This window comes from Mus pahari, chromosome 3, assembly GCF_900095145.1.
Source record: "Mus pahari chromosome 3, PAHARI_EIJ_v1.1, whole genome shotgun sequence".
In the NCBI taxonomy this organism is placed as follows: domain Eukaryota; kingdom Metazoa; phylum Chordata; class Mammalia; order Rodentia; family Muridae; genus Mus; species Mus pahari.
Genome location: NC_034592.1, coordinates 148,931,512 through 148,954,336, shown reverse-complemented (window position 1 = coordinate 148,954,336; position 22,825 = coordinate 148,931,512). Strand labels below are relative to the sequence as shown.

The following is a 22,825-nucleotide window of genomic DNA, read 5'->3' as shown; positions in this document are numbered from 1 at the left end:
TCTTCTTCTTCTTCTTCTTCTTCTTCTTCTTCTTCTTCTTCTTCTTCTTCTTCTTCTTCTTCTTCTTCTTCTTCTTCTTCTTCTTCTTCTTCGAGACAGGGTTTCTCTGTGTAGCCCTGGCTGTCCTGGAACTTACTCAGTAGACCAGGCTGGCCTTGAACTCAGAAATCTGCCTGAGTGCTGGATTAAAGGCGTGCACACCACGCCTGGCTCCCCTCACAACTTCTTTTGGAAGTGGTCTATAGAAGGTTGGGAAGTGAGACTCATGGGATGGAGGCATTCTCAGCTGGGTACATCGTGGCTACCCACTCTTCAGTCCTGCGCCACCGCCTCCCCTGGGTTCTTTCCACCCGTGTTAAGCACATGCCTGGATTCTGTGCTCATTTGTGGAGGACACGGGCTTGCAAAAGGCAGGGGCAGTGGCTAGCGACATCGCCTCCTTCCTGCCTGAGGTATCTTCAAGGTAACCAGGCTCAGCCGTCTTTCCCAGCAAATGTGATTTCAATTCACCGAAAGCTCTTGGAATTCTGTCAGCTGGAAGGAGCGCTGGTTCAGGCCAGCGACATGGCGTTTTTGTCACCGCATTCGTGGGCAGCCCGTTCATGCTGATGTCTTCCACAGACCTGCTGGGAAAGTGGACCACTGCGATTTTATTGGCAGCACCTTGCAGAAACTCGATCCTGCCACTTGTGTTTTGTGCAGAGCCACTGGCTCCTAAAGTGTTTTTACAGCAAGTCCCCGTCACCCTGATTAACACAGGAACAAGCTGATAAGTTACAGAATTTGAGAGCCACCAGGGTAGGTATGGCTTATGTTTGATAAAGTGTGGCAGTTTTCACAGTGCCATCCAGGGCGCTTGCAGAGCCCGAGCCTGTGAGTTGGGCTCTGTGGCGAGTGCCAAGCATTGTCTTTCCAGTCACATGCCTGCCCCAGACAGCTCACCAAGGATGGAGTTTGTCACTCTGGAGGAAGGTCTGAGTCAGCCAGAGCAGTTTGCTCCAGAGAATGCCTGAGCTCCTGGAGTTTCTTTTATTCTTGGATGAAGGGTGTTTTTCAACGTGAGGCAGCATGGGGGGGGGGGGGTTGGGGAGACTGGTCTATGGAAGAACATGGCAGCCTTGTTGCAACAGTCCAGAACATACTAACGGGTCTCATTCATCCCTCCCTATCTCCCTTCCCCCTCTCCCTCTCTGCATTGTTTTGAGACAAGGTGTTGGGTAGGTCCTGTGATGGCCTGTGACTACCCTTTTAGCCAGTCCCCTGCATCCCTTCCTGCCTGGCTTGCTCCTCCCTACACAGGTAACTCCTTCCTTGCCCTTGCTCACAGTAGGGATTTGGGGTCATTCTGGCTGTTTTCTCCCCAGCATCCTAGACCCCAATCTTGTCCCAGACACTTCTGCCTTCGAACCTTCCCTGTACCTTGTTTAACGGGAATGAATTGGCCCTGTGTACTCTTCTGTGTCTTTGGCACTCCCCGCCCCCACGAGCCCTCTGACCCCAGGGCTTGGGTTTGCTCAGGGTTCTCCTCTCATGTCCCTTCTCTGTGTGTGAGGCACACCTTGAGCTTTCCCTGCCCTAGTGTGGTACCAGCTCATTCCTAAGGGACTTAGCACCCAAGGTCAAGGCGACCTGTGTGTGTGTGGCTCACTGAATGCCCCTGCATAGGGGTTCCATGCACTCACTTCATCTTCCCTTAAAGCTATATTTCTGTTTGGAAAAGCCCAGGGTGAGGTATGTTAAACAGATGTAACATTTAGAATTTGCAAATAGTAAAGATGGATGTTTTGGGTTAAATTTGTGTCTCTCTGTGTGTGTGTATGTACACGTACAGTGTGTATACACGTTACATCACATGTGTGGAGTTCCTTCCCACAGCAGCCCACGTAGAGAGCAACTCTTTCCTCCACAGATCTTCTGTGGCCTCTGAGGAGCCATGCTCTCGGGTCTGTTCCTCCTCCACAGCCACTCATTCATCTATTTCCCATGGCCCATAGTTTTCTCTTTTCTAGAACATTCGAGCCAGGCATGGTGGCACATGCCTTTAATCCCAGCATTCGGGAGGCAGAAGCAGGCGGATTTCTGAGTTTGAAGCCAGCCTGGTCTACAAAGTGAGTTCCAGGACAGCCAGGGCTACACAGAGAAACCCTGTCTCAAAAAAGATATATATATATTTATTTATTTATTTCACTGTAGACAATGTGGTGGGGACATAAAGGAGGCTGTAGGCCACACACAGGGGACTCACATGGTATACAGTTCTCTGAGTCTCAGCGGGAAGCACTTGGGGTTCAGTCGGGGTCTCCGTGTATCAAGTGTGTTCCTTTTAGAGCCTACACCATTCTACGGTTCAACATTCCCCCAAGGGCACAGAGCCCCTCCTCACTGGCTGACCTGGACATCCACTGTTAAGTGTTAAGTGTGTGCACTGCTTGCTTGTGAACACAAGTTCTCATTTATCCAGAATAAACACCAGGAGTGGCATTGTTAGGCTGTGTGGGCTCTGCGCACTTAGCAGCATGTGAAGCTGCAGGCGGCTTTGCAAAGGCGCCGGGTCACTTTAATTTCCCACTGGCGGGATCTGAGAGATTGGTGGTTCCCATCCCTGACAACACTTGGTATTGTCGATTTGCCTTTTAAGCCATTCTGGCGGATGGATAGACATACGGATGTGTGGAAGTGGCAGGCTGTGGTTTTCCTCAGCCTCTCCCTCACTGATGGTGTTGGATAGCTTTTCCTGTGCCTTCCTCCCACTCACATATCTTCGCACAGCTGTTCATGTTTCTGTTTATGTAGTAGAACCTCTGGGCCTGATGTGCACAGCCCGTATCATCTTGAGACCAGAGTAGCCAGGGCTGGTGAGCTGGCTCAGTGGGCAGAGGCGCTTGTCTCTAAGCCTCGTGACTTGAGTTCAAGTCCCGAACTTCTGCAAGCTGTCCCCTGACCTCCACAGGTGCACCACTGCAGGCATGCCCCCTCCAAATGAAACTAATCAGTAAGATAAAAAAGTTACACTAGCCGTGACCCCCTTGCGTTAGGCCATCATGAGATCAGAGAGGGTCCTCAGACCCACCTCCAAGATTCTAGCCGTGGTTCCCTCCCCCTCTGCTGCTGCACATGATCTTGGGGTGCTACGATGCACAGAGGTGAGAGAGCGGTTGGGATGGGGACTCCTGTGGTCCGGTGTGTGTGAGTCACTCTGCGGGCTGGGGTGAGGGTTTTGTATCCTCTGGCTGCTCAGGGGTCACCAGTGCTTTTGGAAGGAACCCTGATAAGGCCATTGGTTCACCAAGCCGGGCTTGGGATGGGAGGGGTTTCTTTGGTCTGTGGCTGCCTATCTGGAGTGATAGACGGTTCTGTGTGAATCCCCAGGAGTCACATGAGGAACTAGTGTAAAGGCTGGTTTGCTTGGCTTCTTTGTTGGGGTTTGGGTTATAGTCTGGACACATCTCCCTTGTCAGAATGTCATTTATGCATATTCCCCAAGCCCTCGCTTGTTTGTCCATTGTCTTACTGGGCCTTTTGCAGAACAGAACACAGTTTCTGTGCTGACTTAGCGCTGGTCTTCCTCTGTGCTTTTGAGTGTCACTTATAAGTGACGTTGATGCCACTTTGCTTAACCTCAAGCCAAAAGATATTTTCCCTTTATTTTCTCCCTCAAGTTTTGTAGTTTTGAAATTTGTATTGAAATGTGTGATTTTGTGTGTATGTGTGTATATATGTGTGTTTGTATGTATTGTGTGTTTGTGTGTGTATTGTGAGTGTGCATGTGTGTGTAATGTGTGTATGTATTGTGTGCCATGTATATGTATTGTGTGTATGTGTGTGTATATGTGCAGTGTGTGTATATATATATTGTGTGTCATGTGTATGTGTGTAGTGGGTGTGGGGTTTGTGTACACGTGTGTGCTGTATGTACATGTACATTGGGGTATGCCTGCCTGTGTGTTACCTATGGAGGTCAGAGGTCAACTTTGACTATCTTAGTTTATTTCTCACCACCTCATTTTTTCAGAGAGAATCTCTTCACTGAACATGAACCTTGCCATTGTGGCTAGCTGACTTGGTTATTGAGACCCTGGGACCTGCCTGTCCATGCAGCACGGTGCTAGGGTGATGGCTGTGTGCTCCCAGGCCTGGTGTCTTACCTGAGCACTGTGGATCTGAACTCGGGTCCTCACTCTTGTGTAGGACTTGCTTTACTTGCTGAGTCATGCCCCTCGCCTGTGGGATCCGTCTAGAGCTTTGTTTGGTGGGAAGCGTGTCTTTGCAGGAGGCTGGCGACTCTGTACTTTGTGTCTATCTGCTGGGGTACTGTCAGCTGAAGATTGCTTTTCTCTGCTGACTTCCCTTCGCTTTGGCTGCATCCTGCCCTCATGAGAGGTGCTTTCACGGCTGCTCATGTTCACAGACCCACGCCCTTCCCCTCGCACCGGGCGCCGGCATAATTATTATGACTTCACAGTCATTCTGAAGATTGGGCCGTGGGAGTCCCAGTGTTCTTTCTCCAAGCCATTTCAGCTCTTCTAGTTCCTTTGCCTTCTTCTCTCAGGCATTTTTATAAAATCAAGTGGTGGGGGTGGGGGTGGGGTGGGGGGGCATGGGTGGGGAGGTGGTGAGCGGTTGCAGTTAGAAAGTCCTCTGAAGAACCTGCACGTTTGATTTCTCCGATGAGGGCCCAGCTGCCTGTCTGCACTTCTGCCCAGTGATGGATTGGAAATCCGTGGCTGCCCTTTCAGATTAGTGTCTACTGTCCCCACTGGTCCCCCTCCTTGTCCTTAGCCTGGCTGGCCTCTTTCAATCCCCAAATACATGGCTTCCGCAGGCATTGGTGTCCAAGTCCTGGGACTCTACCGGTGCCTGGCTGTGGGGTCTGGCATGCAGACAGCAGAGAGGAAGAAGAAGGGGAAGAAGAGGGGGATGATGGGAGCTGCTGGTGTCAGCCAGGACTCATCTGTGGCCTCGTGGAGTCCTTGGCAGATGGCCTCTCTGTGAGAACTAAAGTTACCATGTCTGTGTTTGGAGGGTGTGTGGTATGAGAGTCCAGTCTGAGGCATCTTGCAGTCTGGTGGTGGAAGACAGACTCCCTGTCAGCAAATGGCTTGCAAGAGATCCATTTGGCTGCAAGCATGCTTGGAAGAGGTCTGCTCAAGGGGGCGCTGGCACCTCCTGTCCTTCTCCTCTTCTTCCTCTTGGCCGTCTGCATTCCAGACCCTACAGCCAGAGACCCTCAAAGAGTCTCAGGACTTAGCTGGTACCACTGGAAGTTGCTGGGGGAGTTAAATGAGCTCCGGCCTCTCAGAACCCACGGTCTGTGCTTGCCAGGGTTATTTTTATATACTACTAGGGAGATTGCACATGTCTCTGTGTTGGAGGCTCTGGTCTCTGTTCCAGAGAGGAGGCATCAGGTGGACGGACCATACAGGACCGTGGTGCACAGCTCTGAGATAGCCACGCAACCCAGTCAGGTCCCATGCTCTGTGCCCTGCAGTACGGGACCTGCTAGGCTTGTAAGGCTGTGGGTCATTTTGCCTTAGAGTTGAGTCTGTGAACCCCTTCCCGCGCCCTCCAAAAGCCACATGTGGCCTCTGGGGCCCCAGCTGCGGTTGCCATGGAGTCCAGCTGTCATCCCATCACACTGTTGCTAGGCAGGTGTCTGGTTGCCAGGTGCCACCTCCTCAGACCCCCTTGACTTCCAGAAAGCCTGTATGGGGCTGCTGTGGCATGGGGCCCACATGGTTCTCTTAGTAGATGCTGTAGCCAGGGAAGCGTTTGGGTGGTGGTGTCTGAGCATCCCTGAACTTGGGCTCTAAATGCGTCAGCTCCAGCATCCCTCATTAGATATGCTGACCCAAGGCCGGACAGGTCTCAAGTCTTCATCTCATAGATGGAGACAGGGAAGTCTCATGATGTGAGAGAGGGAGGGCTGCGACTCTGGTTCCTGCCCAAGGTGTGTATGGGGTGCTTTGCCTTGCACTCTGAAGGCTCTGAGGAGGCCTGGGGGCATCTTTCCTTGCTGGGGGCCTTTCCATGGCACTTTGTGCGTAGTCCTCCTTCCTTAGGGCTGGCCTGGCCTGCTTAGAATAGACTTCTCTTTCCTTCCCACGTGATCACACGCCTGTTCATCTCTCAGCTGCATCCCTGATGCCCTCTGCTGCCCCTTGGTTCTGCTTTTCAGCCTTGCTCGTGCACGGAGCAGGCCCTTGCCACAGAGCTTCTGCACCCTCTCTGGAACTGCTTGGCTTGGGCTCCCCACTGTTTTCTTCTCTTCTTTGGTCTCTTTGTCTGAGGTCCTTCCTGGCCACGGCACCAAAAGCAGCCTTCCCTCCCCCTCTGCTCGTGTTTTTTCTGCCCTGTACCAGTCTTTAGAGTGGAGGTTTCGTGTCTTGCTCAAGTTCTGTCCCCAGGGTTGAGACCACAGTGCCACCCTGTTGGGTAGTAGCAAGAGGTTGCATACTTGCCTCGAGTCCTACTCTGATCTCATGGAAAATACCAGCAGAGCAGCCTGGCCTGGGACCTGGGCTGGCCTGTTGTGTTAGCCCTTGGCTAAACCTCTCCTGGCTCTCTGGCTCTCCATGTGAAGCTGGCATGGGAAGAGGTGACACTGGCCTAAATACTCTTTGTCTTGGGCATGAGCTAAGGCAAGAGAGCTAGCAGCTCAGGGTCCCTTAGCATTAAAGAGACAGCGCTGGGATTCGAACCTAGTTCTGTGCTGTGCAGAGCTGTGAACCCTGGAAGCCACCTGTATTCATTTGAGGGTCTCATCCGTAGTGGATAGAGCATAGGGTGTGGCCCAATGGGGAAGGCAGAGGATACCCCCAAATAGGAGCTATCATCCCCGCCCCCCCCCCCCCCCCCCAATGTGCCTAGACTACCTCTTGGTCTCTTGGCTTCAGCTGCCAGCTGGCTCTTCCTCACAGCCTGCTTTGAAGGTGTGCCTGCTGGGCCTTGCTCAGACCTCTTTCAAATGCTTGCAGCCAGATCGATCTCGTGCAAGCATTTGCTGACAGGGGGCCTGTCTCCACCACCAGACTAGAAAATGCCTCAGATTGGACTCTCATACCACACACGCCAGACCACAGCCTGCCCTGTTTTTGTAAAAGTGACTCTGGCCTAACCATGTTGGATGCCAGAGCCTTCATCTTCTTCAACTCTCCACTCCACCTTAGTAAATCGCAGGGACTCTGCCTTCAGAATCCTAGAACCTAGTTTTCAGTCTACCATTGCCTCCCGCTTCCTCTCGGTCTCCCCTCTATGCTCAGCCTGCTCCCTCGCCTGCCTAGAACTTCTCTACGACTCCCTCTGTACCCAGGGGAGAATCAGAGACCCCAGGGTGCTGCACGCTGGGTCTCTGGGTTCATTTCCTCTTCCCATCATTCTTGCTCCTGTGATTCAGCGTCACTGTACTTGGAACACGGGTGGGTTGCTGCTGCCTGGTGCCTTTGCACGTGCAGCTTGTTCTATGTCGAGAGCAGTCTCCCTAGGTCCCCACAGCTGATTCTTCAGCTTCCTTTAGTCATCAGCTGGGACATTCCGCTGGGAAGTTCCTGTTTTTGTCTTCTGTTGTCCTTGCTTAGCCACATCACACCTACTTGTTAAGGCTACATTCAGGGCCTACCTCTCTCTCAAGTCCTCTGTGACTTTCTACACAGAGTCTCTCATTGAACCTGGAGCTTGCCTCTGCCGTTAGACTGGGTGGCCAGCAAGTCTGTCTCCCGTAGACCCAGCACTGGGGCTACACAGACCATCGCTGAATCCAGCCTTTTAAGTGGGTTCTGGGGATTTGAACTCAGGTCCTTGTGTTTGCATGGCAGACACTTCTCCTACTGAGCCATCAAGCCAGACTTTAGTTATGCTTTTTAAATGGAAAAGAGAATGCTGAGTGGTGGTGGCGCACACACACACACACACACACACACACACACACACACACACGAAAGAATGAATGCATGAATGAAGGAAAGAAAATTGAAATGATTCCAGAAACTGTGAGAGCCAGTGTTATGATAAGCATTAGGTTTATGGTTCCACACGGCAGCACCCGCCATTAATTCCAGGACTCAGATGGAAGATGCAGGGGGATCTCTGTGAGTTCAAGGCCAGCTTGGTTTACATAGTGAGCTGGAGGCCAGCCAGGGCTCTATGGGGGTTAGGATGTGGGGGTACAGTGATGGGTGCTGGGAAGATGGAGCAGGCAGGGCCTTGTGAGCTGATATCTGAGCTGACACTGGGTTCTGTGGGTGCCTAGAATTGGTCGAACCTGTGCAGAAGGCCTGTGATGTGAGGGACTAGCCTGGGCAGAAAGCCTGTGATGTGAGGGACTAGCCTGGGCAGAAGGCCTGTGATGTGAGGGACTAGCCTGGGCAGAAGGCCTGTGATGTGAGGGCCTAGCCTGTGCAGAAGGCCTGTGATAGATGCCTGCTGGGTTATGTTTCTGGGCATGCTCACATAGGGTGGGCAGAGAGAGAGAGAGAGAGTGCATGAAGACTTCGGAGGCATTGGTAGCCATCGTTGGAGGGAAGCAAGCGACGCACATTAGCAGTGTCTTTGTTCTGTGGGGTTTGTCTCGTGCAAGGCTGTCACAGAGGACCCTGGTTATACCCACCAACTGTAAAGCCGATATTGTGGCAAGTGAAAGGTGGATATCACAGCCAGAGGATCCCCAGCTATCACCGACACTCTGGTCTCCCTCTGCAGAGTCCCCATCTCTGCCTTCACCTCTCTGGCACCCCAGCCTTTTCCTTGTTTGCCTCAGACTCTAAGAGCAGACAGACTTCCTGTTCCCCTTCTTCACAGAGGTGACCCATGAGGAAGGTGGCTTGTCTCTCAACAAAGGGCCCTCCTAAGTCAGAGTCCCCATGGGCGCCAGCTCCAGGCATGGCTCAGCCCACCCTGCTGTATGGGAGTAGGCTGGTGACGTAGGAACCAGTCCCTTCTCTTAAAGCCTCTTCATGCAAGTGAGTGCTTATGCCTGGCTGCTCAGTGCTGCGTGGTGCTTGTATGTACATCAGTGAGGATCAAGAGTCTCTCCAGCAGTCAGTCAGAGGCCAGGAGCAGCGTCCTAGGCCCATGGAGAGGCTGTGGCCAAGCCATGTTCACGAACCAGGGCAGCAGGACTTGAATGATTGTAGCAATGTCCATGTTGGGCAGATGGGGAAACCAAGTCTCAAAGAGAAAGGTTAGGTGACTCCAAATCACTAGCCCTCTATGGGTCTTGGAATTGATGCTGTGTATAGGGGAGGTGGGCCCAGGGAAAGGAGCTCTGGCCTTCTTTCCCTCATTCCTTTCTTCCCCCCATCTCATTTATGTACCCACCCTTTATCTATATGTCTACCTACCCTTCAATCAATTTGTCCACTTATCCTTATATTTACTCACTCATCCATCTATCTTTCTACCCATCCATCTGTTCATCCTTCTATCCATTCATGTATCCATCCATTGATTCGTCCATTTATCCATACACCCACTTATCCATCCATCCATCCATCCATCCATCCATCCATCCACCCACCCACTCATCCACCCACCCATCTACCCACCCACCCATCCACCCACCCATCCATCCATCTACCCACCCACCCATCCTTCCATTATCCATCCCATTCATCTATCCATTCATTCCATCCATCCACCCATCTGTCATTCATCCATGTATCCCTCCCTCCTTCTACCCATCCCACCTACCCACCCACCCATCAACTCATGGAAGTATATTATGCTAAGTGCCAAATGCCAATTGTAAATCAAAATGTGAACAAGGAGAGAGTGAACCTGGGCCTTCCTGTGGCTCCCAAAGGACTGGACTTGGGGAGTGACCCTTGACTGATGAAGGAACTCAAGGCGCAGTTTCAGCTGTGGTGGTGTGTTAAGCACATATGCAGGATGTGGGAGCAGAGGACGCCATCCCTGTCCAAAGCTGTACTAGGAGGAGTGGGTGACCGACTAAGGGAGAACAGGGGTGTTGCAGGTAGAGAGGGTGTGCTGCAGGCCTGGGAGGAGCAGCTGGGCCTGCGGCCTCAAGGAAAGATCGGTGCTGTGCCCTGTGCATCTCTGTGGGTGAGTGGAGAGGTAAGCGTGGGTTCCTTGGTCTTGCTGGCCACTGTGTTTTATTTACTTTTTTGAGACAGGGTTTCTCTCTGTAGCCTTGACTGTCCTGGAGCTCGCTCTGTAGACCAGGCTGGATTCGGAACTCACAGAGCTCTGCCTGGGATTAAAGGCTCGCACTGCTGCGCCAGCTCTGCTGGCCACTGTCTTCTGGCAGCCTCCTTGCTTTCCCTTCCTCACGACTGCAAGAAGTCACCACCATCAAGTTCAGGCTTGAAACAACAGGAACGTATCACACAGTTCCAGAGGTCAGAAGTCTGAACTGTGCCCTGGGAGCTAAAGGCAGGTTGTCAGTAGGCTGGTTCCTCTCTGGGGTAGGTGGGATCCCTCGACCTGCCTTTCCAGCTATTAGAAGCTACTCATAGTCCACAGTTGGTCTCTTTAGTCTGACTCAGCATCTGACTGACCCTTGAGCTCATGCCTGCCTCATTCCTTCACGTCCTTGAATGACCTTGGCCCACAGACATTCCGGGTGCATTCCCATTTCAAGGTCATTTCCTCCATCCCATAGCTTGGGACCATCAGTCAGCTTCAGCAGCCCAAGGCTGGTGGACCCACCCCATGCTGGGGACAGTCTCTGAGCCCCTTGATCTTCCCTGAAAGGTGGCCTTCTCTTCCTCTTTGACTGGTGTAGACCCTGGGGGCAAAGAACCTGTTACAGAGCCTAGGGGGATAGCTTTTATGGCACTGCCATCAGGAGCCGGGGTGGGAAGTGAGTGACAATTGGGACTGAGACTGGGCCAGAGTGGATGCTGCAGAAGGTCACTGCCTGGATGCTGGATAGCCCAGAGGTTGGAGCTCAGCTAAGTCCACTTGGCAGGATGGAAACCCAAGTCTTCAGCCCATGGAAACCTCAATCTTCTTATCTGTGCAGTGGGGTGAGGCTGGCGGAACAAGGCAATGCCACGCAATGCTAGGAAGCTGCGGCAGCTTTGCGCTCAGACCTCGGAGCTGCAGCAGTGCAATCCCGTCGTCTTCTGAATCCCTTCCCCAGGGTCACAGCTGCTGCAGTAAAAAGCAAACAGGGAAACCTCCAGCCGCGTGGGCGCCACCCCCTCCGGTCCTGTTTGGAGCTATACTGTCTGTCTTGAGCACTGTTTCCTGGTTCTCCACAGTCCCCTGTAGATAAAGTCGGGGCTGGACTGAAGCCTGTCCAGGGACAATTGTTTGGGGAGATGGGGAAAAAAGCTAACCCTTGGACCTTGGGTGTGGGGGGCTCCCAGAGCAATTGTCTCAGATGTCAAGTGTCAGAGCCATTGAGAGCAGCAATTCCATTGTCCCAAAGTGCAGTAGGAGTGGGACCCAGGAGGCCACCTGCCCCTCCCTGGGCTCTGGGGCCCTGGAGTGGCTGGCTTTGCTTTGTCCTCGAATTCCAGCAGGAAATGCCACCTAAATCAGGCCTGTTCCCAGACACTGCTGGCTTGTGAGCTTGCTGTTGCTGCTCCCAGCCACCTGCCACACGGGCTTCTCTGGTGTGTGTGCTGGAGGCTCTCGGGGGCGCTTTTGTCCCTTCTTGTCTTTCTAGGCAGCGAGCGGGCCTTGGTTTTGCTTCGGCAGCGTGTCGCTCTATTCTGCATGTAACAGTCCCCTGGGCTCGAGGGGAGTGTGTTGCTTGTGAGTTTGGTCATCACCACCTCGTCCAGATGCAAGGATATTTCGTCACTGGAAAAGAAGTCACGGGAGCCTTCTATGCCCCTGCTTCCCAGAGGCGGGACCTGAGACACAGAGAGGGTATTGTTCCTCAGAGAAGGCAGGCAAGGCCCAGAAAGGCTACTGGGACACACAGCAGGCTAGGGCACAGGTGGTCCTTGAACCCCAGATCTCCACTCTAGTGGCAGGTTTGTTAGCTCAGTCAGCTGGCTGTGGCTGACCGAGGCAGACACCTAGACACCATCTGGAGGCAGATCCGATTGTCTGGCTAGAGGGAGGAAGCCAGGGAAACTACCTGACAGCCTCCATAGCCAAGATCTGTCTGCCCGCATATCACGCCCCACGCGTGGGTTCCACCCCATCTCTTCAGAAACTCCAGGCAATCACATGTGGAAGACCTGTGGTGGAGAACCCCAGTCTTAATCTAACTGCGGTGACCCCATTGTTCACAGGAAAAAGAAACCAAAAGGCTCAAAGGAAAAGGGAAGGACTGGGGTCTGAGTGGGAGGGACTCCAGAGCAGGTTTTAGATCTGCAGGATAACAATGAGGGGACTCAGCAAGAAAAGCTCCGTGCTCCATTAGTGACGTCTGACCTGGGCGTGGATTTCCATTAGCTGTGTCTTTGTAGGAGAGGATCTCACACTCACGTTCACAACCTCAGTCAGGCCAGGGAAGGCAGCAGTGACTGTGTCAGATGGGAAAGCTCAGGATGCCTGCCCTGGGGGAAGGTGGTAGCCACATGGGCTCCAGCTACTTAAAACCTATGTGCCCATTATCCTCAAAGAAGCTAGGGTTGGAGCATTCATATTCAAGCCGAGGCACAAAGCCTTCTGCAGGCTCAACTAAAGAGGGTGTGAGTTGCCCAGGGTGGCTGGATATCCACTGAGTGGGCCTTGGCAGGGGAGGGATGGGTGGGGCTCTGTGGGGAGAGGTTTGCTTCCCTTCTGCGGCCTCCCCTCCCCCACTGTTGCGTGGCTCACAGCAGGTTGTAGCAACTTGGGTTTTGCTTCAAGTTCCTCTTTGGTGGATCCCAGGGTGGGTGTCCCTCATCAGGGTCCGGAAGGGGAGATGGGGTAAAGAGTATGGGGCTTAGATGATCGTCTGGTGGGCCTGACACGTGTGTCCTGAGGGCTTCACTCTAGACTCTGGCTCTCCACAACACCCTAAATGGACAAACCAATACGTCAACCCGTCAACCGATAGGCAAACACAAGAAGCATTCCTGGGTACCACTGCCTGCCAGCATGGGTGTGAAGGAGGTGGGGGGGCAGGCGCTTCACACCGGAAGGGCTGGGAAAGCCGAGGGCCTCTGCCCCAGAACGCCCTTTCACCCAGATACTCGCAGAGCTCCCTATCTGTCACAGTGCCTGCTCAGACACCAGCCCTCAGACGGCCTGCCTCTCATCTGAGCAACTGTCGGCTCCCAACAGCCAGCCCACTGGTTCCAGGAAGTCTTGGTAGTGAGCGGTCACCTTTACTAAAAAGACAGTGGTTGAGTCAGAGGTGCTGGGTGTTTCCCAAGGCTGGAGGTGGGGACAATCTGCTCAGCATGGGCAGGGAGGGGGTGCAGGTGGCTTTGTTGTTGATGACAGGTCATACTGTCCTCTGTCACTGCAGGAGACTCAGGGAGATACAGGTAGCTAAATTCAGGCTGGAAAACAGACTTCAAAAGGTACCACTAATCCAGGCCTGGTGGTATGGGCCAGTCACCCGTGCTATTTGAGAGGCCGAGGCAGGAGAATTATAAGTTCTAAGTCCTGTGTGGCCTACGCAACGTAAGTTCAAGGGTAGCCTAGGCAACCGGATGAAACCTTGCTGTATCAGTTGCTTAACTGTTGCTATGGCAACATACCTTGATGACCGCAACCTTAAGGAAGGGAAGCACTCTGGCTCACAATTCCAGGGTACAGTCAGTCATGGCGGAGAGGGCATGGCGGCAGAGGCACGAGGCAGCCACTCATGTTGTGCCTGTTGTCAGGACACTTGGAGAGGAACTCTGCCCTCAATATGCTTTCTCCTTTTTATGTAGTCCGAGACCCCCAGCCTGTGGGATGGTACCTGCCCCCCACATTCAGGATGGGTCTTCCCACCTGACCCTAACCTAACCTAATCCCTCACTGGGCATGCTTAGTGACTTGTCTCCTGAGGTGACTCTAGATCTTGTCAAGTTGACAATGATAGTATATGTCTACGGCCATACCGCCCTGAGTGCGCCCGATCTCCTCTGATCTCGGAAGCTAAGCAGAGTTGGGCCTGGTTAGCACTTGGATGGGAGAGAGTAATAGCCACAAGACAAGAACGGAATGGAGAGCCTGGGATGTAGCTCAGTGGTAGAGCACTTACTTGTCTAGTGTGCTGAGGTCCTGGACTCAGTCTCTAGCACTGCAAACAAGCCTAAGTCCACCCAAGTACAAACAGGATGGGGTGCGTGTGGCCATGCTGGTGGTGTGGTCGCACTGGGTGACTAGCTCCTTAGTGGTGGCTGATAGGAGTCCGAAGCTTTCTCAGGAAACACGGTGCCTGGAGCCTGTGGACACCCAGCTCCCGTTCCCAGAGACCCCTGTAATCTGCAGATGGGGGTGGGATGAGGCTAGATGCTCTCATACGGGCTCTAGTATTTTATGTACCTGCACCACTCCTGTGTGTCACGTTTGTGTCACGTGATGGCCTCTGACTCGCTCCCTGCAGGTAGAGCACTTACTCTTTCCCTGATTCATAGAGGAGGAAACTGAGGCCTGGGATGGGGGTGAGTTACTGCCACCCCCACCCCGTGTCAATGGCAGAACTAGACCTTTACGGCCTGCTCTCCACTGTTAGTGTTTGTTCCTGGCCCTGCCATGCCCCTTTCACGCATGTGTGAGGCCCAGGTAGTTTATTGAGCCAAGACTGAGATGCGGCCCGTGTATCCCCCACTCTAACTCCCCCCACCCCATCTCTGGTCATTGCCCTGGCTAAGGGGTCATCCGTGGCTCTTCTCCAGGTCATTAAATGGACTTCTGTGTCATGAACTTGTCATTGCATGGCTGTCCTGGACTGGGGTGGGGGAAGGAGGCATCTCTCTCCCACAACTGATGTCATTTGTGGAAGCAAGATCTTTGTGCTATGCTTGAGGTTCCTGATCCTCCTAGGATCCAAACCAGGTTTGTGAGCTGGTGGAATATGGGACTGGGGTCTTTGCAGGGCTTTCTGGGTGCTTAGGGGGACCTCCCCGTGTCTGGCTGTGGGGGTCTGCAGGGAGCAGGCTGTGGCGGCCCCTCTGCTGCCTTATAGGGCTGGTTCATTATTGTGAAAGGCATGGCTTATTCTGACTTTGTGGCCAGGGTGCTGCTGGTCTATGATTCTCTGCAGATCATAGTGGGGACTGAGTCCCGTGGGCATCCTGCTTTGTACTTGGTGTGATCTGGGGGTGCCCCCACCACCTCTCTCAGGTTTCACCATATGTCGAGTGAGGTCACCCCAGCTGAGGTGTGGGTGTCCCTGGGGACAGCAGTCCCTGTCCCCGAGCTGCTCAAATTGCCATTGTTTCTCTCCAGGAATGAGCGCAGGGCTCTGCTCTGTTCTGCATCTCCAGGGAGAGCTGTATCCTCCCCAGGCTGTGACTGTGGTTCCAGACAGATGGCCTGGGTCCCCAGGCAGCTGCCGGCTGCTTTGAAAGCCAGGGCCATCTGTGGCCCACAGTTACTTACTTGAGATGCACATTTGGGCTGGGTTCTCCATATCAGGCCAGGCCACCACATCCTAGCTCTGTGGCTCTAAGTGAATGCTTCACAGCTGGGCACCCTCAGTTTCCCTGTTCTGTAAAATGGGTACACAGGAGAGGGCTTCCCTCCTGGAGCTGCAGGGTTCAGAGACATGTTGCTCTTGATGGCACAACCCTGCAGTCCCAGCTGCTTAGGAGGCTGAGGCAGGAGGATTGCTTGAGCCCAGGAGTCCCCCCCACCCCACCCCAGACAGGGTTTTTCTCTATGTAGCCCTGGCTGACCTGGAACTCACTCTGTAGACCAGGCTGGCCTCAAACTAAGAAATCCACCTGCCTCTGCCTCCCAAGTGCTGGGATTAAAGGTGTGCGCCCCCACTGCCCTGCGAGCTCAGGAGTTTGAAGTCAACCCATGTGACGAAGAGAGACCCAAGAACTGCTCTCAAAAGAAAAGCAAAAATAAAATCAGAACAAACCCAAACCATGCTGTCTGGCCTAGGGTTCCAGGTGTGAGACTCAGTGGGGCTCCCAGCTCTGTCCCTTGTGTCTCACCCTCCCTCCTAGGCCTCCTCCTCAGGCCACACCAGGGGCTAGGCACACTGCAGGCAGAGGCAGGCACTGGTGAGCCTCAAGTGCTTCCCTGCTTCCCTCAAGTGAGGCCATGGAGCACAGGTGCTCTGTGATAGCTTCAGGCACCAGCACTCCTGCTGGTGTGTGTGTGTGTGTGTGTGTGTGTGTGTGTGTGTCTCAGCAAACACCCCTGCTGGGCACGAGTGACAGCATTCTTTAATGTGTGTTCAGGGAAGATCACTCTGAGGGCTGTCTCCCATACATGGGTGGGGAGAAGCGGGGAGGGATGGGCGTTGTTTGTCTTTAAGGCAGGACACATAGACAGTGAGTGCCAAGGCCCTGGGGAGGACGGCTTGAAGGAAGCTATGAAGTTGGGGCTGAGTGTGTGGCCTGGGGGCAGAGCAGCCTCATTTTCCCAGGGTCATGTGGACAGGTCAGGCTTCTGTCTGGGCTGTGATGGGAGCCTCCCCTGAGAAAGGCTCTTTAGACCCTGCAGCTGTGGTAGACATCTATCTTCCTGCTGGGTACAGCTCTGGGGACTCTGAAGACATGTGTACTGTGTGTCCCAGTGGTCCATGGGGGCCGCTGTCCCTGTTCAGGTTTGTGATCTGTGGTTTTGGGTTGGGTGCCATTCTGGCTTTTTGTCCCTGGGGCTCAGTCTACCTCATCTGTAGAATGGACAGATAGGAAGGCCTCCCTTATAATCTGAGGCCTTGGTGTGTGAACCATTGAGAGCCTATAAGCTTCCTCTTCCTCCTCCTCCTCCTCCTCCTCCTCCTCATGTGTGTGAAGTCAGAAGAGTGCTCTCCCACTGCTTGATTCTGGCTCAGTAGATCTACCTGATGGTCATTAGCCCGGAGTCTGAGTCCCTAATCTTTGTCTAGCCAGTTCCCCCTGGAGCAGGTTGCACACCTGAGTCAGGCAACCTCTCTGTCCCCAAGGGGACTCGCACACCAGAGCCTGGCAGGTAGAGCCACTGTCCCAGAAGAACCTTGGGGATGTGTTCTTGGAGCCTCTTTGGCAGGGGGACACTTGACCTCAGTATAGTATTGGTGGCGTGGCAGTCACTCGTGTTTGTGATTGGACCAGGAAAGGAGCAGCCGGGGTCCCCAATAAGCACACATGACTCATTCAGAGAAGTGACCTTGCTAGGAAGGCACACCAGAACGCTGGGGAGTGTGGGGAGAGACAGCCGTTTGCATTGTGGCACAAGTCACCTTGTGGAGTCACCTACACCTTGTGCCATGTGGGAAGGTAGCCCCTTACCTTCTGTGCAATAGGATGAGAGGTGGAAGCTGTGGGCTTACTGTCTCCAGCAATGGACTCCAGCACCTCCTGCTGCCCTGGGGTGTGACCTGCTCAGGCTCTTCATCTGTCTGAGGACCAGCACCTGCCAGCTATGGCTGACACCTGTTCCCAGTCTGCCCTGCACATTGAGGAGGCCTCTGGGCCCAGAGATGTCACCTGATATTGCTTATAGGCACATATGAGCACGGGCAGGGACTGATGAGCGTGGTGTACGTGTGATGGGTGCTTGGTGGTATCTGCTAGGCACTCACTTCTGCAGCAGGTCCGTGCTTTGCTGCTCTGGGACCCCATGTTCTCAGTCACGTGTGACTGCAGCTCAGACCAGGATGTATATTGTTCCCAGTGCCCCAGGTCCCTAAGTACAGTTTGTTGGCCTGTCCCACCACACCTGGCTCTGTGATTGGCCTTTCAAGAGCCCTTGCCTGGCTAGAGTTGGTTTGCTCAAGCCGTGTAGTGATGAACTTACCATTTCCTGCATCCTTGATGTAGGTCATAATTGCTGTTATTACTGGGATGAGGGAGCTAGATGGATGCTGAGGGACCAGGTGGTTCAGCAGTGGACAGGGCCCCGGGGAGCCACAGGGAACATCGCAGAATGGTGTCTTGTTTCAGGGAAGTCTCTAAGATATGAACTGTAGTCATCTTCTTTCTTTCTTTTTTTTTTTTTTTTGGTTTGAGACAGGGTTTCTCTGTGTAGCCTTGGCTATCCTGGAACTCACTATGTAGACCAAACTGGCCTCGAACTCAGAAATCCGCCTGCCTCTGCCTCCCGAGTGCTGGGATTAAAGGCGTGTGCCACCATGCCCGGCTAGAACTGTAGTCATCTTAAGTGTTTGCTGTCAGCAGGCCCTGGGCAGAGTCACTTAGAGGGTCCCTCAGCAGCCCCACCAGTATAGACAATACAGTACAGGCACTGGACTGCCTGCAGGGTGGAGGCCGCTGTGGGGCTGCTGTGTCTGTACCCAGAACCCCTGCTGGCACATTCTTTCCGGGTCACGAGCTGTTCTTGGTGCCCATGGCTCGTCATGTTGGCTTGTGTGCACGTCCTCCATGGGTGGCCTGAGCTTCTCATTGTCCCTGCACAATAGCAGTAGCCCAGCTCGTGTGAAGAAACCAGGACAGGAAGTTCTATCTAGGTCAGCCCACTGGCACTCAAGCTTCCTGCCCGCCTGCCCGGGCGCCTGTGCTGGGGGGGGGGGCTGCCTTTGTCTGCCTGTCTGGGTGGCTGGAGACAGGCACCCCAGGCCTAGCTGCTGTATCCTCTAGGAAACTTTGCCTCCAGCCATTGCTACCGTGTCCTTTCAGAAAGCAAGTTCAAGTGTTCCAGGGGCTGGAGTTGAAGCTCCTGCCCTGCGTAGGGTTCCCTCGTGGCTTTGTTTGACTTCTAGGTGTCTATGGTGGACCACTCTGCTCTCGGCCATAAGGGTCCAACTGTAAGAAGAGATGCAACATCCCTCCTTACTGACTTGCTGTCACTTTATCCTGTTACATTGACACACATACACATACACACACATACACATGTGCACACATGTACACACATGCATGCACGCACGCACACCAACACACACATACACATTGATACACACACACAGGTGCATACACATACTCACACAGACACACACTGATATACATCACACACACACACACACATATATATATATATATATATATATATATATATATATTATCACAAATACCCACTACACACACATATACACACTGATACACAGATATGTGCACACATACACCAACACATACTGATACACACACACTCTCATACATAGATACATACTGATACACAACATACACACAGACATGCAAGCTTACACACTGATACATTCACATGCATACACGCTGACACACACATACTCCTACACACTCTGATCCCCATATGTGGGGAAAGTAAGCTAAGATTCAGAGAAGCTGGTTCACTTTCCTGAGGTCACACAGTGGGATAGAGGAAGAGCTGTGGTTTAAACCAATACCCAGTGGTTTCCAAACCTGACCTCTGTAGAGATTAAGATTCCTGAAAATAAGATAGAACTGGCTCAGGGCAGAATCAGAGGGGAAACATGGAGACAGGAAGAACATATGCAAAGGTCCTGGGGCAGGCTTGAGAGTGTGGTTCCAGTGTGGGAGGATGGAGTGACATAGGAGACTGGATTTTAAAACAAACAAACAAAAAACCCAAGGGTATTAGATGCTTTTCTTCTTCCTGAGACACAAGACTCGTCCAGAGTAACTTAAGACAGGAGGAGTTTGCTTCGGTTCACAGTTCAAGGGTGCAGCCATCATGGTGCGCGTGCGTGCGTGTGCGTGTGTGTGTGTGTGTGTGGTGGCGGGAGCAGTCTGTGCAGTCCATCATGGGGACGGGGTAAGGTAGGGGTTGAGATGTGAGAGGAGTGTGAGGACTGGTCAAACTGTACCTGACGTGAGGAAGCGGAGAGAGATAGACTGGTGCTCAGCTGGCCTTCTGCTTGTTACTCAGTCCGGCACCACAGCCCATGGGTGGTGTCGTCCACACTGAGGCACTGGTGTAAATATGGCTCCTTGGTGTTTTTAAGTCAAGATCTCCTTCTCTCTCTCTCTCTCTCTCTCTCTCTCTCTCTCTCTCTCTCTCTCGCTCGCTCGCTCGCTCTCTCGCCCTCTCGCCCGCTCTCGCTCTCTCTCGCGCTCTCGCTCTCTCAGCATATTACATTTACATTTGTGTTCTGCCTCCATGCATGTCTGGGTGAGGGTGTCAGATCCCCTAGTACTGGAATTACAGACTCTGAGCTCCTCGTGGGTGCTAGGATTTGAACCCCGGGCCCTCTGGAAGAACAGCCAGTGCTGTTAACCACTGAGCCATCTCTCCAGCCCCTCAAGTCAAGATCTTAAGCTTCATAGTGGGGAGGCATGGAGGATTAAGCAGAGCATTGACTGGTCTGCACGTCTTAAGGGATCTTGAAGGGTGAAGAGGCTGAACCCCCAGGAGGCAGAGGTGTCATTGACCAGGTGGGCTGGGACTCTGGGGGACCATGGGGAGCTAGGGCTGAGAGCACCATGGTTGGGGGGCATGCGGGCCTGGTAGATGGGGGGGTTTCTTGATGTCTGCACTCCCTGGGAGCCAGGTGGACCAGTAAACCAGGTTCACCAGTAAAGTGATAGCATTTCAAGTCCATCATTACCCATAGTCACCTGGGGCTTATAGGCAGAAATAAGGGGGCCTGGCTTGTGCTGCTGCATGAGGGCCCTGTTTATTTGGGGATACTGTGGGTGTCAGTCCAGGTGACATAAAAAGATCTGACAGCAGACTTGAAGGGCCAGCAACCCCTCTGCCACCTGCTTCTGCCTCCCCCACACCAGCACACTCCCTGCCTTCTCCCTGAGACACCTCCTTAGATGGGCAAGATAGGATGGGGCAGACTCTGAATTAACCCAAGGTAGGGAGACCACACTCAGTCCCCTTGGGTCCTTTCTGTAACCACATGTGAGACAGGTTGCTAGCTGCCTGGTCCCCTGGGCTGGGACAGGCCCATGGACTTATTTTCTCAAGGGTCTCTATGTGACCAGTGCCCAGTTAACCTGGGCCAGACTTCACATCCTGAGCTGGAGGTCTTTGTGGGAGACTGGCTTCAGTTTCCCTTAGGTGCTAGCTTGGGTCCGTCTCTTTCCCTCCACGTCCTTTGCATTTTAAGCCACCTCTGCAGCTTCCCCTCTGCCCGCTCTGCCCGCTCTGCCCGCTCTGCCCACTCGGCCCCACACAAGCTCTCCAGCCACCATCATGTCCCCTCAGTACACTGCATGTTCTCCACTCTTACGCTGGACCCCTGACATCTACTCTCTCCTAATAAGAGGATCTCTCTCTAGCACTCCGAAGGATACAGCTATAATCCCAGCACGGGGGTTGGAGGCATGACTGAGTTCTAGGCCAGGCAAAATATAAGGAAAGATGGAAGGGAGGGAGAAAGGAAAAATGACTTGGGAGACAGGTGAATGCTCCTAATTTTGGTTTTCCTCAAAAAGGAAGGGTGGCCTAGAGATGTAGCCCAGTGGTAGGGTACCCGTCTGGCATGCACAAGAGCCTGGAATTTCATCCCAGCACCCCTAAAACCTATCATCCTATATGGTGACATTGACTGGCCATCTTCTCGCCTGGCCCCACGTGCAAGGGGACAGGCGAGTGTCTCTGCACCCATGTGGGTGCTCAGTTGGCTCGGTGTGGGCAGGACTGGGGCACAAAAGACATGAGTCATGTTCTTGACAGTTTATGGATTTGTCTTTTGAGTCATAAAAATGTCTTAGAGCTTAAAAGGAAAACACCAGGGAAAGGTGGTCGTCGTTGCGTGGTCTGCGAGGTATTTGGGTGAGGAAGCGAGTCTCTTTGGGCTGTAGATTCCCGGGGGCCTGGGACTCTGTGTGGTTAGCTCCACACAGGGTCAGGCATTGTAGATGCCCCGTGAGCCTTTGGCTGAGCAAGCAGCTGGGGGGCGGGCAGCCCAGGAAAGTAGTCTGTCAGCAAGGGAGCTTTTAAGTCCTTGCCCCTGTACCTGACTGTGCAGCCTTTCAGGTCCTGGCCAGCATTTGAACCCCTGTCCTGCTGGCAGGGGCGACCGGGATGGGAGATGCGGCCACTCATCTCAGCTTGTTTTTGTTTCTGTAGGCCTTCCTACAGCGGATCCGGCAGAATGTGGCCGACTCTGTGGAGAAGGGTCTCACAGAAGAGAATGTCAAGGTGAGGACTCCCATTGCTGCTGCTGCTGCTGCTGCTGACCCTACTTCTTCTAGGTGGCTCTGAACTCACTCCCTAGCACTGCCTGCATCTGGTCCCCAGCCTGCTCTCAGCAGCCCTGGCACTGCCTGCCTCCCCCGGGACGGGGGAAGGGAGGCTGCGCCCTAGACCCCATTCTCCAGTTCAGACTCAGTGTGGCCATTCCGCCTTCTCTCTTCCTCCTGCCCAGCTTGGTGCCTCTGTCCTAGGAGCCTGATGTCTCCTGCTGCCTGCCTACTCCTGCAGTGGGCATGGGCTATCAAGACAGGCCCACGAGTCATTGGGCCAGCTTCATTCTGGCTATGGCGCTGGGGAGTCTGGGCAGTATCAATGGACCATCTGTGTGCCTCTGAGGCCCATGCTGGCCAGCACTCTGACTTCATGTTCCTAAAAACCGTTGACTTTGTGTTCTGATTGGCCTGGTCCAGGGGGAAACGGATGTGAAGGGCTATGTGTATCTGAAGTACCCAGCATTTACCATACATGTGGTCGTATGTGTATGTGGTCAAGGATACCCCCCCCCCCCCGCCTGATGTCCTGGCTTGTGTCAGTCACATGCATGTTGGTAATTCTAAGCCCACTCTGTTGGAAGGTAGTGCCACTACACAGCAGGTCCTGTGGTATGGGATGGCGGGGATGGTGAAGGTATGCTTGTTTGCTGGAACCTATGTGCTTGCTTCATTCATTCATTCATTCATTCATTCAACAGATAATTACTGAGCACCTACAATTCGTTATATTG

At 53.3% G+C, this 22,825-nt stretch overlaps 1 protein-coding gene across 1 annotated transcript in view; it reads left to right on the top strand.

The window, feature by feature from the left end:
• Positions 1 to 22,825, top strand: part of LOC115063596 (phosphatidylinositol 3,4,5-trisphosphate-dependent Rac exchanger 1 protein-like) — a 76,239-nt gene that overhangs the window by 44,766 nt on the left and 8,648 nt on the right. Inside the window, exon 2 of the mRNA XM_029535759.1 lies at positions 21,976 to 22,047. Coding sequence (XP_029391619.1) covers positions 21,976 to 22,047 — 72 coding nt within the window. The remainder of the gene's footprint in view (positions 1 to 21,975; positions 22,048 to 22,825) is intronic.